Source organism: Simochromis diagramma, unplaced genomic scaffold, assembly GCF_900408965.1.
Source record: "Simochromis diagramma unplaced genomic scaffold, fSimDia1.1 OVJJ01000131.1, whole genome shotgun sequence".
Taxonomy (NCBI): domain Eukaryota; kingdom Metazoa; phylum Chordata; class Actinopteri; order Cichliformes; family Cichlidae; genus Simochromis; species Simochromis diagramma.
In genome coordinates, this window is record NW_024387200.1 from 8699108 (window position 1) to 8718933 (window position 19826).

A 19826-nucleotide genomic window follows, 5' to 3' on the forward strand; every position below is an offset into this window, starting at 1 on the left:
TCCTCTAAGCGACAAAGTAGAAATTGCCACAGTCTTGGAGACATGCAATTTTACCATGCAATTTCTTGCGTTATTTCCTTTTTTAGTTTTTCCTCTTTAGTCTAGCCCTCAAAGGGTTGATGGCTTTGGTTTCCACTAACCATTGTTACATCATTTCAAACTAAAACAACGTATATCAGTAAAGATTTTGAGTTTCAATATTTCATTCATCAACAGCCGATGTCCATTTGAGTATTCCTTTAATTGTTTTGAACAGTGTAAATGACTGCATAACAGCTTGGTGAATAGGATACTGTTGTTGATGGTGATTTGTAAATTTTGCAACTTAATTCATTTAATTTTTACCACTTCACTCATACTTGTTTGTCCATGGTAATTGCTAATTAACCAGTGCTTGATTAAGTATGCTATGCAGATTTTGAAGCCCTGCAGTGGAGCTGCTCATAGACAAAGAATTTATTTTGTTCTCTTGTGTAATTCTGGACATTTTGAAAAGCGAAACAATGCGGAACATTGGCACACATACTTCTGTCCTCACCTACGCTTCAATCTTCATTATCCCCTCTTTAGAAAGGATGGATGATGAGAATTACATTTGCAACCCTTTGTAATAATGAAAATTATTCACTATCTAAAGATGGGTGCATAGCGTGAAATTGGAAATGTTTTACGTAGGAGTTGGGGATGCAGTACTCTCAGTGAGATTATGTTGATTTCAAATGCTTTTAATATGCAAAATGCAGATGAAAATTTTCCAGTTGAGGGCTTTGAAACGCTTTTACATCTCCACTCAGGCTGAAACATCTGGAAAAACAATAGATGAAGTGAAAAGGGGTAATAGAATACAGGATTCGGACTTGTTGTGCTATTTTATCTTTGGCTGCGAGAGCTTTATCAAGTTGTCCTACATGGAGAGGTCTTTCACAGGAGATACACAAAATACTTCTTGTTATATGCACATCCTTCCAGGTTTCAAAATGAGAATCAAGTTCAAGTTCAAATTTTATTCGCCACATGCAGTGGCAGGTTGCCCTGCAGTGGAATGAACCCGCTCCCCGACCTTACACACTCGACACAGACATCACATGGGGTTACAAGTCAGAGAACGGTTGCGTTACAGAAAAAACACTGAAATGTACACTACAATGGGAAAGTACAAGTGGAAAAAAAGAGACCTCTACTCATGCTGGGCTACAGGAGGACAGCATGAGAACAGGAAACAAAAAAACTCCTCTGCACAGAAAGCACATAAATGTCCACAGTACAACATTATAGAGCACGTGACCAGCAACAGGGTTGGGTAGGGGATAAGGAGTAATCCCAGGCAACACAGCAGCCATCCTGCCACTGCGCCGACTCTCCAGCGCCGGCCCAGACCCGCCTGGTGTTCCCAGGAGGCAACAAGCATCGAAGGCATTGGAAGGGGAGGGGGGATGAGTGAGTGCTTATCAGTGTAAGTGTATGTGTGTGCGTGTCCATAGTTCAGCTGAGACAGTGTCCTTCGCCCTATCAGGCTAAGTAAAGTCTACCAGCCAACCCAGGTGGCCTTGCATGGAGTGGGAAGAACAGTCAAACACAGTCGTTATCAGGGAGTTTTCGTTCGGCTCCAGCCTTGAGCCCATAGCTGGCGCTGAGGGGATATCCGCATTATGATGTTGATGTTGTTGATGTTGTTGATTTTTCTTTTATGCGAGCAGCTCATGAGAATTTCAAAGCTGTTCTTTAACACTCCGACACTGGTCTCTCAATCTCCCGTTGGAGAACCGCGAGCTTCTCCATGATGTTATCAAACTTGCGCTCCGTGGTCTTATCATTCTTGTTCTCAGAGAGCCGATTCTGAGAACTCACGACTGCAGTGAGCTGTTCCACGATGTAATCCAGCTTTCGCTCAGAGGTGTTGTTCTGAGCAGACCTCTCCTTGATGTAACCCAATATATGCTCAGAGGTGTTATTCTGAGTATTCACGGCAGCTGTAAGCTTCTCCAAGGTCTTAACCATGCTGCACTCAGTGAGCCCATTCTGAGAATCATGTCTCTCTTTTATTTACTTCTTTTTTCCAATGTTATTTTGACCAAACTCTGTCGTTAGTTTTACTCTTTCCTTTAAAACTGAAATGAATAAACAAGCACTTCAAGGCAATCGTATAAAGGTTAACGAAAGCATAAACATTTATCTGGTCAACAAAAACATTTTAAAGTTAAATCACTCACAAAAAAGCTGTTAGTATTTGCAGAAAGTTTTTTTCTGGGTTTTACTGCAGTGTGAAGATTAATTGGATTTTTTAAATTAAATAGTTTAATTGATATAGCTTTTAATTGATAAGGCAAGAGAAACAATTTTTTTATTAGATTTTTTTTATTATGCACAACTTTGGCTGTTATTATTATTATTATTATAAGTATAGAGTTGAAGAAGAATTCTCACTCAAAGTGAGAAATTGTATCTCTGAGTATGTGAATAAGTTCAAGAAAGAGTAATAAGGTTTAGAGTAAGTTACAGTTTCATGTTTATTGTGATGCTACATATGTTTATTTTTACTAAAAACGTGCCCACTCAAGTGATGGTAGGTTATGTTGCGTCTTCATATTGAAAATAGGTGCTTTGGTAGAATGATAAATGTGTAATTTTGTTATTGTGATTTTGTCTGGAACACTACGATCTTGTTACAGTAACTAAGATGGTTGTTTGACAGAGATGTTTTTAAACTTTTTTTATTTAAGGAACCAATGGCAGCGTAGGAAAAGAACCTTGTGTCAGAAGTGAAGTTTTAATTGTATTTATCTATTTTTTTTTCACATATTCATTTTATTTGTTACTAACTATGAGTCTATTAAAAGCCAATGATTATGATTTATCCTTTCCTTTGTTTGTTCATTGAAGTTTGTATTTTACAGAACAGAATTAGAATTGATCATTGTTGAGCTTAAATGGAAAAAACAGTCGCTGCCTCAGACATATATTCCAAAACCCCAGAGGCTCAGTATAAGTGCAGCTAAGTGCAGCAATATTACAAACTATTTACTATTAAAATGCAGTTACTCTCCTAAGTGCTCATAAGATCTGGTGGCAGCTTTAATGAAGCTGCTTAAGAAGATTTTTCTTTTTTATATATTTATAACAACAATTTAACTTAGACAACTTAGACATGACTGAAGGCTTATAAGTTAAAAATGTCCTAATGGATATTTGTAATCTCTCTGTGTCTTCTTGTGTATATATTTTTTAAGTTTTACTTTACTTGGGCTTCTCTGCTTAAAATTTCAGCTTTACAGTGAAATAAATTGCATTACTTATAGTGGATTGGAGCATATTTACCAATTATACACTGTAAACAGTTGTGTTTTTCGGTTGCTTTGAACACACTGTGCATTGTCTTGCTGTCAGTTCCATCTCTCTGATTCTTGTCATTAGTTGTCTGGGTAACGAAGGCTTGTGGCAGTCTGTTGCTATGTTATTAAATAGAGAGCCGTTTGTATCAGACAGTGGAGATTGTCAGAGAACTGGAAGGGAGAGAAAGGAAGCCAGTTGGTAAGTGGGAACTCTTGGATTGTGAAGGGGGTCATTTTCTGTGGTGTTTCTGCCACTGACTAGAAAGCGAACACTCGCACAACAAATGAGAAAATTGTATGCTGTAGCCATGGCAACACAAAAAATGCAAGCGTGCCTTAACCCTTAGATGATCCTGGGGTTTTTGTGTCATTGCGTTTTTTATTTTCATGCTATTTTGGCTTTGCTGAATTAGTATGGCTCATATTTGCCAGAGGATATTCATTTTTAAAAAATGTTATTATAAAATTGTCGTCCCAGTTCCTTAAATTAGCTGAAAAATCCTAAGCGATGCAAAAACCTCCACATTTTATCCTAAGGCCAAAAAATGCCCCATTGAAAATCTTTGAAAATGCATTTTTTTTTATCACACATTTATCATGACATCAACTAATTCATTCTTTTAAGATAACCTAACCCTCAGTTTTTAGTTTTTATATTTGTCTACCAGGTGGCGCTTCTTTTTGTCATCCAAGGCATGTACCAAAATTTTACATTTTTCTGTTTTCTGCTAAAATGATAAATGCGCGAAGCTATTGATGTTGGATAATTGTGTGAGTGTGTGTGTGCATGTGTGTGATGTCCACTTTCAAGTCTTTTCTCTTAGAAGGCCACACTCTGTGTTATAAAGTAATTCAGTAATAACAAACGATGAGTAACCTTTCAGAGCTTCAAAGATATCTCAGCAGCAAATAAAATAAAACAATAATTGGAATTTAATGTGGTTCTTCCTCAGGTAGACTGTGCAGTTGCACTGCATTATTAGAAGTACAGGCGTTTTGGAGATGCAAGACTTTACAGCACACAAGAGGCGATTTATGAGTGTAAAGATGGCGCCTCATCCTCCTCTGAGGACTCACCTGAAGGTGAGAGAAGAGAGGAGATGGTTGAAGTCACAGGGTGAACTTCTCTATAGACTTGTAGTCAAGACCGCCTAATCCGAGACCAAGACGAGACCAAGACTGAGACAAAAAAGTCTTTAAACTGCAGCCAGATGCTGCTTCGTTTACGGGTGTCAGGTATATTTATGTGTCTTTGCTTTCGCACAGCCCTCCTCACCGCTGTCTACTGTCTCACTCACTTACTGAGAGGACAGACGCATGCTCCACTTGACTGTCGCGTTTCTCACCCTCTCGGTTTTTCACATAATGATATTATCCTATATCCTCGCATATGATTGGCCACAATATGGAGGGATTGTAGCATAGCTGAGGCACTGTGTGAGAGCTGAGCAGCAAAAGGAAATTAAGTGAGGGTAGAAATAACTGAAAGATTATTAGGCTCTGTTTTGAGTTTTGTTCAAAAAAGAATGACTTCATATAGAAAAAAATAAATAAATATCACATATGCAGGACACCTTAAACTACTTTTTTAATTAAGCAGCAAGGCAGAACAAAGTCGGGGCTGTATCAAGACACAGGGACTAAACCCCAATTCAACCAGACCCAGAACTGATCTGGAATTAAAACAGGACTACAACAGTTCAAAATCAGGAGTACTTGGGACTTAACCAAGACAGACTATAAAAACTAGATGATAGTAGCACTAAAAATCATCATAGACCTGCACTACACTTATTTTTTAATTCTACCAAAGTCCACTATTTAGATTCAGAAAAGTTTATGTAATTATTTAGCCTTGTTGTGCAAACAAGCCTGCATAACTTAATAAATATAGAATTTGAAAAGTAACAAATGGTATCTAAAAAGTTACACTAGGCACTAGATACATGTTCTGATGAGTTTTGATCCCGGGACATACACACCCTGCCACTAGCTATGCACTGCTGCTGATGGATGAAATCTTGCAGCAAATTGTGGCCATCACAAACCTGCATGGGAAACACTTAGTGGCTTATGGACACAGAGGAACTGCAGGCTTATGTAGGGATGCTTGTCATAAACCGGATCACACAGCCATGACAAAAACCCGGATTGTCCAAAATCTATTTATTTTAAATAAATAAAACAAAAAAAAGAAACCTTATACAAACCATGGCGTGTGTAGTCAGTACAATCAGTGGTGTAGATTAGTGCATGGTTGGAAGGATTGTGTATGCAAAGTTTGTTTGTTTGCAAAACCAAACCAAATGCAAGAAAAATCCAGAGGGATGTCTCGGGGGAAAACGCCACCCAGCAACTGAGCTCTAAAAGCTTTTATAGAGCACTGGCACACCGGGCCCAGGTGTTGCCAGTGTTATTAATTGGGAATGAACCGCTCCATCCCTCCAATGCCTGCAAACGAGACATGCCACACAAAGAGGCCAAAAGGACGGCAGGGTGGAGTGGGTCATCACAGTGCTCATTTTGGACAGTTTTTACAGGTCAAAAAATTAATTAATTAATTCAAATCTGTAGGGTGCTGCTATGATGAGCCCCTCTCATCAGCAAATGTAAGGGCAGTGATTTTTGCACGGACAAAAAAAGAAGAGCTGGCAGCACCATGTGGGAAGCTTAGATTCAAAGACCTCAGTCTGTACATTTGCAAACTGTGCTCTACCTCAGCTGGAGTCCCTCTTCTTTATACAGCTATAATCCAAAGGCTATAATTAATATTTTATATTTATATTTCAAGCTGAAGCAGTTTTAAAAGACTGTCATTTAAAGTAGAAAAAATATTACTATACAGTACTTTTACAGCCGTTGGTGTTGGGTTGAGTTTTTGTAAATATCGGACACTGTAGAAAAAATAAGAATGCATTCAAATCAGTGTTGCTGCCAATCGTTGATGCCGGGCCTAATAAAAAGAATAAAATAATAGTCAAACACTCCTTGAAATAAAGTTTTTAGACATTATTTGTTGCTAAACAGCAATAGTCTTAGTCCTCTGGCACCTGGGGCTCACTTTGAACGGTGGTTTAGTGAGATAGACTGTCATTGTCTATGCTTTTACATATTGTGATAGGTGTCATCTTAGCAAAGCTTCGACTTAAGAGGTCTTATCAGGTTTCTGCACCAGTTATACTGCTCCCGGCAGCCCCACACCCTCCACCCCACCATTAATCACTCATTGTTATAGTTGTGAGATGGTTTTCGTGAGTCTGTGTGCTATCTCGTGTTAGAATATTTTTACCAGGTCTTTTGTTAAGTAAATTATTAAATGAATGAATGAATTAGCCCACCTACTCCCGTAAAGCCTGTTCCCACTGCACTTTGAATGAAGAACAAGATAAATAACCTGCCATCTGTTGTTGGATTGAAGTTCTCAAACTTTTCATGCTGAATGTAACTTGAGAAACGCACAATTACGCCACCTTTTGAGGGATGAAACAAATCAATATGTCGGGTTCAGCTACACTATACAGTAAATACTGCATGTGTGCTTACTGGTAGATTTGTAACTTACTTGCGAGTGAGTTGTCAGTTTGTTCATATAGGGCAAACAGTATTATGCAGCAATGGAAATGAATGGCAGGTTTTCTCCATGTTTCCTGTCTATTTTATTTTCTTACACATTTAGATTCAAACCAGTCTCTGGTTATCACCCTACATGTGACATTAGTTGTCAGTTTTGATTGGCTGTTTAATTTTTTATCAACCTCAATGACTGTACACATCCAATCAGGAAGATTCATGTTATTTAACATTCTGATCTTGTGTGTTATTTGGAACCAGGCTGACTGGCTGCTGTAGCTTTTATTTTGCGTGGATTATACATGATGAATAACATCTACAGTTGAACTAGGCCATTAATGTAGAACTACTAAAAATCTCAAACCTAACACAGTCTGTTCCTTATGTTCATTTATGTAGAATTTGTTGTTCTCTTCTATATACAGTTGTACAGCTGTAGGGTTTTTGGGAGCTGAACATTGTTTAGAAGAGAGATGTTTCATGTTTTTGTGTGTTTGTGCTACTGAATTGTTTCCTGACATACTTTTAAGTGTCCTAGTGGCCCTGTGGTGCTACGATTATAGCAGACAAATGGACACAGTAAGAGTGGTGAGGAAATTTAAAAGGAACCAGCCTCAGTCAGACCAACAAGGTTAATATCATTAAGGCTTTGTTAATTAAATGACTAAATTACTCTGCTCTTGTTGGCAGCTTAAAAAGAGGATATTTCCATGGGTGTTGTTCTGAAAGTATGCTTTACAGCATCTGCTGGTCAGAGGCTCAATGCTGTGTGTAGCTTTGTCATCTTCATAGCGTTGATTTTGCAAAACACAAGTCTTTAAGATGTCTAACATTGAGAGGCAAGTTATTGTGAGTAGTTCAACATTCGAGTGCCACTCAAAGGTTAGGCAGTTTACCGGAACATAAGTCAACCTAACGCATATATATTAATGTAATGTCGAACTTCAGAGGCAAGTTTTAACTGAATTCTAAGGAAAACCTGGTCCAGACAAGGTTGGGCTGACCCCTGTTAACATGGTGAATGTGCTAAGTAAGTAAAAGAGCCAACCTCATGACTCAAGGTTCAACATACCTTGATAATACAGCCTTCTGGGTGGAATAGATTTGCTTTTCCCATCATAACTCGCCATTAATTTGATTTTTTTTTTACACTCTTACAGATCATGTTAATTTTGAGTTTTGCTGCATGCAGCAGTTTAGATCAAAGTAGGCTCAGATAACCTCGTGCAAAGCTGTAAATGAGAGGGAAGTAAATGCCAATCCTCCTAGCAATATAGGTCACTGACAAACAGAGCATCAACCTTTCTTTAATTTTCCACATCAAATCTTATTTTCTTGCACAATTTATATTCAACAAGGTCACATTTTGCTATTTATCGTACTGTTTATTTTAATCTTTGTGCACAACGCTTTGCGACTACCTGTCTATGAAAAGCGCTTAATAAATAAACTTTACTTACTTACTTACAATCATTTGTGACACATTTGACTACTTCCACAGAAAGCTGTTGATCCTCTGCTACATTTTTGGTTACAAGAAAATACATCAAATCATTTTCGCAGTTAGGGATAAATGTACTGCCCCATAGCAAAATAAAAAATTAGATTTTTCCATTTTATAATTTCCTCCGGAGTCATTGTCTTGATTTTTACTAATCAAAACCATACTAGAATGTTAATACTTGTGTGGTTATGATCTCAAAAGACACACCCTTTCGGTTAACAGCCTATGTTGTTAAATGGAGTACATTAGCAGATGTCTAGTTCTGGATGGTAGCTGTAAATCACAACTTGCATTTAGCAGGTCAGACAGTCTTATCCCCTTAGGCCTGTGTACACATCACCTAAGCCCACTGGCTGTCATAAAGTGCATTAACATTGATTATATGAAAAACAACACTGTTTAATCTCAAGTGTCTGTGTAATAAATAAAAACGCTGAAGGAAAAAAGCTGGTGAGACAGTTTGGAGATTAAAAGTCAAAATGGATACAGTTGTATTAAACCTGATATTGGTAGTTTATTTGAGGGTATTGATATGCTGTTACAGCAGGCACTTTCAATTGGACGACAAACAAGTAAATGAAATTAAATGCTGCCTCTTCAATATCCAATATTCTAACCCACCTCCTGTCTCCCAAACCTACTTTCTGTTCTCAGTTAATATCTTCTCTCCCCAGCTGGCCTTTCCCACAGGCAGACAGTATCCTTACAATGCGTCACCCTTGGCATACATACCCTCCGGTTATTGAGCAAAAAGCAAACCACGCTCCACACATGATTGATGAGGAAATGGGATTCTAATTCAGTTATTGAGCCGTCACCCTGCGGCCATATGTGCACATCAACCTTCCTTATTCGGAAACCTTCCTTATTGTGACCAATGTTTAACTTGAAGACAGTTTTTTCCCGGCTGGCGGATCTCAGATTCCTTTTTTTAGCATTTTTCTTTCCCACCTTTTAAAAAAGAAAAAAAAAAGAAAACCATTTTGGTTTTATTTGTTATTGAAGAAAATATTCATTGTGACATGACAAAGCTTCAGTACACTGGATTCGTGCACAGAATCATTCAGTTATGTTTAGTGCAGTTCTAATGCAGAATGCTTTTTCTTCCTGCTCTCTGCATTGCTTACATTTCTTGCAGTTGTCATTGTGTTTTTCTGTTGAAAATAACAGACCGGTCATGAGCAGTTATGGCAAAATTATTTTAACAGCACAAGTCTTTACCTGTACTACTAATGAGACATTCTGTCTTGAGAGAATACTCCATTCACTGCACCAGAATAATTCTTATGCTGGTTCTGACTTCAGAACATTGTAATCCTATTGTTGCTCTGTCTTTCAGTACATTACTACAGCACAACTAGCCCCTATATATCTTCAAAGGGTCACACTGGAATCCTTTATCTTGTGCAAAATCCTAAGCTACTTAATCCCTTCTCTGCCCCTTAGTTCTCTGCACGTGTCAGACCTCCAACTCTAAACCCAGGTATGGAATTTGCAGTCCTCAGGCAGGGTTCTGTTAGGCTGCACACCAGCCTGTGGCCAGAGGTTTCAGACCTTAGATTTTGGCGTGGTTCCCCAGCACAGATCTGCACTGCATTATACCAAGAACTCATTGCGTCAGTAAATGGCAATGTGTGAATGAAACTGTTAGAAACATTAACATAAATGTGACCCATGTCTGAATTTTAAAATGCTGTCACTTCAACAGATTGATACTGCTTTCAACGTTACGTATGCCGTGACTGAAAAGGCTTAAGAAATGGTCAATGTTTTCTTGTGGCATTTGTTTTTAGGTTTTCTCAATAAATGTGAAGCATCATTATTAAAGGTAGAATTATTTTTACTTTGTGATTCAGTCTATACAAAATGGAGTTCTGGGGACACACATGCCGTAGGTGGGACTATCAGAAAAGGTGGCTTGGAGTACTCTGCTGGTGTTTCTTTTTCTTTTGTTTCTTTTTCTCTAATGCTGCATTACTTTTACGTTGGAAGTCAGGTATGCGTTCCAATAGTAGTAGTCAAGAACGCAAGAAAAGACAGGCTTTGTTTTGCGCTCTTGGAAGGTAGAGCCATTTATCCATCACTAGCAATATACTATAATGTTAGGGGTTTTCGCACTTACAAACACCAATGCAGCACATTTATAGATGGAGCGTGTTAGTACTTTGTTTATGACTTATTTACAGAGTCACAAATACACAACAGTAGTAGTACAGATTGCAGGTTTTGCTTCTCAGTTTCTGCCATCTTGAATTGTAAAGTCAGGGTTTGCGGGGCTTCTTTGAATTTGAAACTTCAAACTCAGAATCAGGGGTTTCTGGCTTCCCACTTCAAATGGAATGCAGCATAAAAACACATTGGTGCCACTAACTGGTGTGATCCTATAGATAAATGTAGCTAAATGGTCTTTCTCTCTCTCCCTTTTTTTTCTTTTTTTCAACGTATGTGTACCTGTTTTATGGTCTATTGTCAATTAATCTTAAATGTAAAATGTTTTGGTAATCCTAACTAGGGATTAGACCGATTATAATTTTGTACTATACTCTCTAGCTAATGCTGTGAAAAATCAGTCAAGTGAAAATATCATTTTGTCCAAGATTAGATGGAATAACTAAAGTCTGTTTGTTTTTCTTCTATTCTCAGGGTAAGATGGTGAAAGGAATGGGAGGAGCCATGGATTTGGTGGCAAGCGCTGGAACTAAGGTGGTGGTCACCATGGAGCATTCAGCTAAGGTGTGTAAACATGTAGAGGGGCCAATATGCTCGCTGTGTCACGCAGTGATTTTTAAGTCAAATCGCGTGTCGTGTGACACAATCTTTGTGGTTTGTCAGCCGCCTGTGCACCTCTAGATTTGTGTAACTTGGCGTGTTGCGTTTTGGCAGTAGGAGCTGGATTGAAGACACGAGTGTATGATCGTGGCGCTTTTTACCGCCAATTTAAGCTCAGCGATATACAGATATACAGAGGGAGAACAGTTTAACAGTTTAAAAACTTGCAACCCCCCCCTTGACTTCTGGTTTTGACTTATTTTCCTCCTATATCAGCGCTTATGTGGCGATATTGTCCGAGTGGCGACACCTATCATTCAGGAGAATACTGCAGTGGCTTAAAGTGACTGTGAGACGAGGTTGCAGCGGTGATAGAAGCGACCATTGAGGCCTTAAGGGTGTGTTAGCATGAACTCTTATTGTGGTTTTTCTAGCTAACATTGCCTTTACGAGTCACTCAAGAGACTTATTTCCTTTCTGTGAGTGAAATTAAATTAACAGCGTCCTTTTCCCGTGTTTATATCTTCACCAGCGTTACTTGTATCTGCTTCCTACAGTAATGAATGTGAGTGCTAGGGCTGATTAAGGATAATTCTGCTAATGGATTGCTTAATATCCTTTTACTAGAGAGGGCTGGCTCATTCTAGTGAGGCACACAATCCACCTCCTGTTTGCTCATCTTCAGTTAATTTAAATACAAGTCTAGAATTGGGCTTAGTGTTTTGAGACGAGCTGATAGTTAGACCGGGGCTGCAGCAAGAGATGACTAATCCCACAGGGGTTCTGACACTTGCAGTAGGCAATCCAGCTGAATTGGTTTACTTTTAGAAAGTCCAAACCAATGTGATGCAAGGGCAATGTAACATTCTGCATTTACAAAAGCATGCTGTTTTTTGCTAATGGGACTCTGTCTGGCGCCCAGCTAAAGTCCAGATGGTGCAGCAGGTGAGCATAAATTTACTGCCCTGAAGGCTGCTTTCATTCATGATGGGGAAGGGGAGTGGGAGAGTGAGAGAGGGTGTGTGATGTATGCCTCTTAGACATCGTTGGAGGCTTCTCTCTCTCTTTCTCTCTCTCTCTCCCTCTCTCCTTCTTTCTTTCTCTCTCCCTCCTTTTCCTTGAAGATGTCTGATGGAGAAACTGAGGCACACACTGTATTTGTGCTGGATGTCCTTTAGGATCAATATACATACCCAGCTGAAACACTGAATATACACATATATGTACAACATAAAAGATCCCTTCCAAAAACATCCAGATACTAAATGAAGGCAATGATGTTGTCCTGTTCTTTTTAGGGAGGAAAACACAAGATACTGGACAAGTGCAGCCTGCCTTTGACAGGGAAACAATGTGTGGATCGGATCATCACAGAAAAGGTGCACTTTTATCTTTTTGTTTCTATATGTACATAATAGATGCAGATGTGCCTCCATGGATGCAAATGTGAATAGTGGATGGATAGATGAATGGATGATTGAGCTGTTCGTCATAAACTTCGACTGCTTACTAAGGTTTGCTACATAGACGGTGCGAGTGAGTAAGCTATGACTGAACAGGACTCCTGGCCTAGATTTACATGGGGGACATGAGAGTGTTTTGTAGAACTAGTTTTTTAGTATATCTTCTAAAAATTGGGGTTTTGGAAGATACTGCATTATATGAATTAGATACCTGTGATTTGAATTTATTTTAATGTTAATAGAATAATGTAAAATTCATTTTTTAATGCCACAGAATGGTCAACCCACAAAAATCCATCTAAATCCCCTGCTCGACTGCAGCTGAACACAGATTTATTTCAGAATCTATTTGTTAGATGATGTCATGAGGTACAACTGTAAACGCCACGCTTGTTACTCAGAGTAAAAAGAAGGTCCACCTCTACTGATGTCATATACAATGTCTGACTGAACAGAAATGTACTATGTGTAAATAGTGTTGCAGACACAGGTTGGAATCACATTTTGTGTCATTAGCAATAATGAAAAAAATAATAATGCACAAAAGTCCACAAAGCACACGTAAACTAGAAGATCTTCTCCCAGGAGAAGCTGAGTGTTGATGAAATTTAACTATTCACCATTGATAATGATTATCATTTTGGCAGTCAGTGATTTCAATTCCTTTTCTACCACAGCTAATTAGTGTTAGTAACAACGAGGGGTACACAGAAGTCCTTAACCAATAAAACACAAGTGCCTACACTGTGCATTACATCACACTAACACACACACACTAACTAACTAATACCAAAGGACTAAAGCTGTGCCGCAAAGCACAAGCTATATGCGTTGCATGATCTTGGAAAATGTGCTTAACATAAAAACAAGAAAACACAAATGTTACCCAAAACCTATTTTAAAAAAAATTAAATTATACTGTTATATATTAGGCCTATAAGAAACTGAATCCACATTTTATACCCAAAATTGAGCTGGCACACTAGACTCCAGTGAGAAGTCAAAAATGAATCAAGCATAACATTAACCGCTAAACCTTTTTTTTTCTTTTCAGTAAATTGTTGTAATTTGGCATATCAATCAAAAAATAATTATGTGCTTTACTGTTTTTTGTAAGCTTTTTGTAAAACAGTAAATTAGAAAGTTCATGAATAACAATAATACTAATCTTTTAGCATTAAAGATATCATTAACTTTTACAGAATCATAAAAAAGGATTTGGGTAATTACCTTCCTGTTAATTTAGGGCAGCTGTGGCATAAACCTTACGTTTGGTGGTAGTTTAATGAATTTGTTAAGCACAAGAACACAATTCAAAAATGAGCAAACAGAAGCAGCAGATACATTGTTATGATAAAAGAGAGTGACACTAGTAGATGGAAATTGAATTTGTTCATTTAACCCTAATTCAGTCTATTGATTTTCATAAGCAATCATGTGATTTTTTTTTTTTTTTTAAAAACATTTAATTTGTTATGGTTTTATGATTTTCATTCTTGGGCTTGGGTTTCCCTTTAAATTCAATTAATCTTTAATTAATCTTCATCCTTGTCTGTTAATGTTTGATGCAGCTGAATATTTTGCACCCTGTCTTATGCTTAAAGGGTGGCACACAGTCAGAACAAAGACATCTGGTTCTTGTCCGTAGGCTCTTCAGGTTCCACTGACAGACTCATGCACCAAAGAAACTATTGGTCTCTACAACTGATGGTGGAAGCCATTGAGCTGCATCAGCAGCCTTTTATTGCGACAGGCTGAGACAGAAGCATTAGTTTTTAGCATGCCCATCGATCTGTCGGTCAGCGTTACTCTCCTGAGCATGATGTTTCAGAAACATTTGGAGGGAATTTCTTTAATTTTGGCACAATTGTTCACATGGACTCAGATGTGAACTGATTTTAAATTGCGAGGTCAAAGGTTAAGTTAATTTCTCAATTAATATGCTAATTATGCCAAATTACACACAGTGTCTAATAGGATAAGATGATGTTGTCATGGAATTTCACATTCAAAAGATCAAAGGTTAACTTCATTGTGCCATTGTCATTTTCTGGAATATTTTCTTGGGTAGATTTCAAACTTCCATTAGAGCTGAGGTATAACTCTCTGAGCTTTCTTTTGAGTGTGTTGGTTCTTACGTTATTATGTTAATTATAGTTTATGTTCTCTGGTGTGTGCGTGATGAAAGGATTTGAAAACGTTTGCTTATCTGATAGAGATATCACAGAATTTAGGAACGGATGACAGTTCAAAGGAATGTAAAAAGGAGAAAGGAAGTGGCATAAATGCTGAGTAGGAAAAAGGTCTGTGGCAGTTGAGGAAGAAAAGCACAGTGAGGGATTCCAGTAAGTAGAAGAGCTTGGTGTTGATGCAGTTTGTGTCCTCATGTACTCCGGTCAGTTCCGTGTTACCCTCTGGTGGTTACTGCCTTTAGAGGTTGTTCATTGAAAACATGACCTGTCAGGGGCAAAGTCAGACAGTGTGTCCATGCTTCCACCCCCAGTTCTTTTCTGCTCGACTGGCTGCTGTTGTGATTGCACAACATTTCTCAGCAAGCAGATTTCTGTCAACATTTATAAAGGTTAAAGCTCTTTGTATTGCCCCACTAGCCCTGGTACCACCTCCTTCTTTTCATCCTCCTCATTTTAACTTATGCCGCTCTCTCTTTCACTCTGTACATAAGTACTCTTGTATTATATTCTCAGAAATAGAATGAAAGAAAACAATATATGGTGCCATTCATCCATTCCTCTTAGCAAAATTGCAGCCAGTGCTCAACTTCCTTCCTATTTGACACACATATATCAGCACATTTATATACGTCATTGTCTTTTTTGAGACAGAAGGAAAAAAAATCAGTCTGGCTTGTTTGAGTTCACATCGATAAGATCAGACTAGAGTAGATGAGGTGTGTAACTTCATGTTATAGATTTCTACAAGCCTCATCTCTAGATTTCATGGAACATTTTGGCCATGCTGAAACCATGAAAGCAAAGTTTATATATAATTTTCCTTTTTTATGTTTTATGGACCAAATAATACCAAAGTAACTCAACTTTCCTTATGCCTACATGCTAACAGATTGTGAGAGGGTGAGATTAGTGATGATGTGAGGATGGAGGTGCTGCAGCTACCAAATGAACATCAGTCTTAAGTGACCTTAAAATGTGACAGACTGCACCTTAAAATGTGTCCCGCATTGCAAGTGTGGTATTTGTACATCTTGAAGGAAGTCTATACCTGTGTTTCTTCTCACTAAACTCGTCTATAGACCTCCGTGGTTCTTGTCTCTTCGAGGTGCGTATAGGGAAGTGGAACATCCTACATTAGAGGCGGATTGCATGAGTTAGTATATTAAAGGGCATCCATTTTCGTGCACATGTGATCTTGGTGTGACTTTCAGATAAAGGAAACCTCTTGAATCAAATGCATTAATTTTGTCCATGTTGTGTGGTCAAGTTTGAGCAATATAACATTTGCATACTCTGGGAATTATCTAGTATCCTGTGCCTGTCAACTGATGTTGGTGTCCTTCCTTAGCTACAAGTTAGAAGATGCTTGTGAAGGCTTCAGCATGGTACTGCATTAGGCAGAGCCTAGTTGTTAGCTGTGTTGGGAGCAGTTTAAAAAAATATTTGAAACATCCAGGAATGTAGACCTAATTTATATTTGTGCTGTTGTTGGTTCTTTTGCTTTTCCCATGTATCCGGGATAAAAAACTTTTAGCATTGCACATGGTTGATGTGCCCTAACGCATACTGTGTGCCGTAGAGAGAACTACATAGATGCAACAGTTCTATCTCTTATCTTCGGGAATATTGGTGAGGGGAAAGAAGATGCACAACAGGGATTTTATTTATTTTACTTCCAGCAAAATAACTTTTTTATTTGCATCAGCACTAGTTTTCTCCTCTGCTCTCTGTTTTAGTCTAAGTGTGTGAATTTATGTGCATCTATTTATGCACCTGTTTTACTCCACCACACACAGAGCAGAGAAGATCAACCAGACCAGTTATGCTATCATGCCTGGTAGTCTTCCAGACCAGTTTCTTCTTCCTGGTGTAATTTTCAGCATAATCAAACTTGCTTTTTCACAAGTTAATAGAGTCCTTGTGGTATAATTTCACCAGCAATAGTTGTAAAAGTAGGTCAATAGTCTGCTCTGCTGCCATTGTTCTCCATAATAATAACAATGGTTAAAAAACAGCAAACACCAATTGTATATGTAGTTCCTCATGTTTAGAGACTCAAAGATATTTCAAAAAATTAATATAATTATAAATATATGGATTGTTTTTAATATAGTACTTGTATAAAAATCTTTCACAGCTGACGACTTCCTGAAGTCTAGAACTTGTCAACTTCAACAAATTCTAGACCTTTACTGCTGCCTCTTTCTGTTGCTGCTTGTTTGTGGGTCTCTCTATCCTCTTTTAGGTTGGGGTCATATTGCATTTACCCTGTGAACAGTGTTGGGAAGGTTACTTTTAAAATGTATTCCATTACAGATTACAGAATACATGCCCCAAAATGTATTCTGTAATCGTTCGTTACTCTCATGAGTTCTTTCTGATACTTATCTATTTGGATTCGAGATATGTAGTGTCCGATACTGACTAATTACTGGATCGATGAAAATAAAAAGTAATCCATCATTAAATATCACGAAGCACCTCCAGAACTTGCAACCGCCGTACTCACCTCAGAACGTTAGCACTCGGAGCAGTATGCATCATAGAGGGCTTGGCATCAGACTGTCGGTGGCTGGATAGCATTGGAGCTTCGCTTAACCGCAATTTCTCTCCGACAAGTTATCTTGAGAGTAAGAAGTGTGTAAGTCTACTCTGAATGTTTATTCCTGGTTAAGCTTAACAGCGACTGCTCTTCTCGCTGACTACTTCATCATGAATGCTTAACGTCGCGATCGGCTCTTCGGGACACCGTACTCTCCGTAGGTGGCACGCAACAGAAGGGAAAACGCTAACAACGCAGCACTTAGCTTGATCACTTTGTTGAATTTATTAATATTAAACGGACTTTTTCTCGTAGCTGCTGGTTCGGGGGTGTCTGCAAGTAGCAGGGGGCGAGGGCTGACGGGAAAAGGGGCACAAGACCTTTCTTCTATTCTCATTTAAAATGTCTAGCTTTTAAATAGCAAATCTTACACCAGTTAATCGATGTAAATGATAGAGTCATTACTGTATGGTCTGTAAGCTATGTACTTTTCTTGGGAAGGTACAGCTGTGCGTGCAATGTTTGAAGAAGATGTTGATCTATTAATATTTTTGAAATAATGATTTCGCATTTTTTTCAACTCCACAATAAGGGATACGTCGATTAGCAAATAGGTGGAGCTGAGGGGGTCCCATTTTTATTATTTTTTTGTTGTTGCTGGAGTTGGAACCTTTATTAGTTGCTTAAATTCGTACTCTTTAATACCAGAATGGAGGAGTGTGTTTAGTTTGTTTCGTGACTATGAAATATTTTTTTTTGCATAAACTTAAGTGTAGTGTTGTTTAAAAGAACTTATACAAACAGCAGATATACAGTTTGTTATTAAAAAACACGATCTATCGGTTGTATATGAGCTCGGACCGGCCTCTCTACTTTATATTTCATGCTTTACAACAACACATGTGTACTATGCTGTACATTACTGAAGGCTCCGAACCCGTGTAAAGGGACCTCTGACTAATAGGCTCCGTGTCGGCTGCCGAAATGCTTTACTTTGTTGTCTGGGTCAACTTTCTTGCGAGGACAGAGAGAGGCTTGAAGGCTGCTCCAATGGAACTTGGAGGAAACACGAACACAGCATACATCGAGTCTTATAGCTTTACACCTGGGCTCGTCAGGCCTCTTCTTGCTGCAGTGGTGTTATTTTACATGCTCCAGCTCCCGTTTCTTCGTGACAGCTCGTACTTTTCCACTCGCCTTTTTCTCCCTCCTCGCGCTCACAGAAACATATAGAGTATGGCAGTCCATTCTCCCTGCAGCACGGACTACACTGCCCATGAGGCTACATTCTTTAGAGCTATGCTTGTAGCATTCTGCCTATTAGCTTAGCACAACAACAACAACAACAAAAAGGCGCTCTCTCTCACCCAGGAAACACAGAGCGAGAGAGAGAGAGAGCGTCACCTTGTAACCATGGCAACCGTAATGCTGCCACCTGGAACAACAGAATGTAGCTGTCGAACAAAACCCAAACAGTCCTGACCCGCGACAATATGAAACAGGAAAGTACCGCCGTGTAATCCATTTATTTCAACAAAGTAACTGTATTCTAAATACCACCTTTTAAAACGGTAACTGTAACGGAATACAGTTACTCATATTTTGTATTTTAAATACGTAACGGCGGTACATGTATTCCGTTACTCCCCAACACTGCCTGTGAAGCACCAGGGCTATGGGTTATGGAGCATTTGGCTGAATGTGAGCAGAGAATATAGCCCTGTGCACTTCAGAATTCATCCCGCTACTTCTGTCAGCATTCACCTCACCAACTAACGCTTCCACTGGCAGCCATACATGCTCATGCCATAACATTGCCTCCACTATAATTGACAGATAATGTTTGACAGCTTCAGATCATGAGCTGTTCCTAACCCTCTGAATACTTTTCTCTTCCTACCAGAATGGTGTGAGATAATCTAAATTTAATCTCTTTAAAGATTTATTTGTTTTTTCAGAACTGTGCAGACTCTCTTCGATATTTACTGGTAAAGTCTAATCTGGCCTTTCTACTTGTCATAAATCTTCTCTATTCATATTTATGGAAGCATTGCTTGAGAGAAAATGCATTAGAGTTTGCATTAGAGAAAATGATGCACCTACATCCTCAAGAGTGTTTATCTAAGGAGAGAACTGGCCATGAAACTGATTGTCACTCCAATGTCTGGAGGACTATTCCTAAATAGTTCATAAAATATTTTTTAAACCCTGTGAAGTAAATTCTGCAGTTTACTCAGAATTTACAAAATTATATATTATATCACTGTCCAAATACTTACAGACCTGAATGTAAGCTGTAACCATTGGTTGGGTAAATTAAATACTGCATCCAACCAGTAAAAAGGTGGACTTTCTTCCTTTTCTTTTCTTTTTCTTTTTTTTTTAGCCCAGAAGACTTTATAATCCTGTTTGTGGACTGTAAGAAAATCTGACGATCACAAGAGGCGATAGAAGATA

The 19826-nt window shown here is 38.5% G+C and overlaps 1 protein-coding gene and 1 long non-coding RNA gene across 3 annotated transcripts in view; both read left to right on the plus strand.

The window, feature by feature from the left end:
• Nucleotides 1-19826, plus strand: part of oxct1a (3-oxoacid CoA transferase 1a) — a 52687-nt gene that overhangs the window by 27389 nt on the left and 5472 nt on the right. Inside the window, exons 14-17 of one of the 2 annotated variants that reach the window (XM_040050396.1) lie at nucleotides 9850-9886; nucleotides 10197-10231; nucleotides 11047-11136; nucleotides 12471-12551. In XM_040050396.1, the coding sequence (XP_039906330.1) occupies nucleotides 9850-9886; nucleotides 10197-10231; nucleotides 11047-11136; nucleotides 12471-12551 (243 nt within the window). The remainder of the gene's footprint in view (nucleotides 1-9849; nucleotides 9887-10196; nucleotides 10232-11046; nucleotides 11137-12470; nucleotides 12552-19826) is intronic. The other variant, XM_040050398.1, reaches the window with a different exon arrangement.
• LOC120745496 lies at nucleotides 1532-3646 on the plus strand. The gene is made up of 2 exons (XR_005698645.1): nucleotides 1532-1894; nucleotides 1946-3646. It is a non-coding gene; the product is annotated as an uncharacterized LOC120745496 (long non-coding RNA).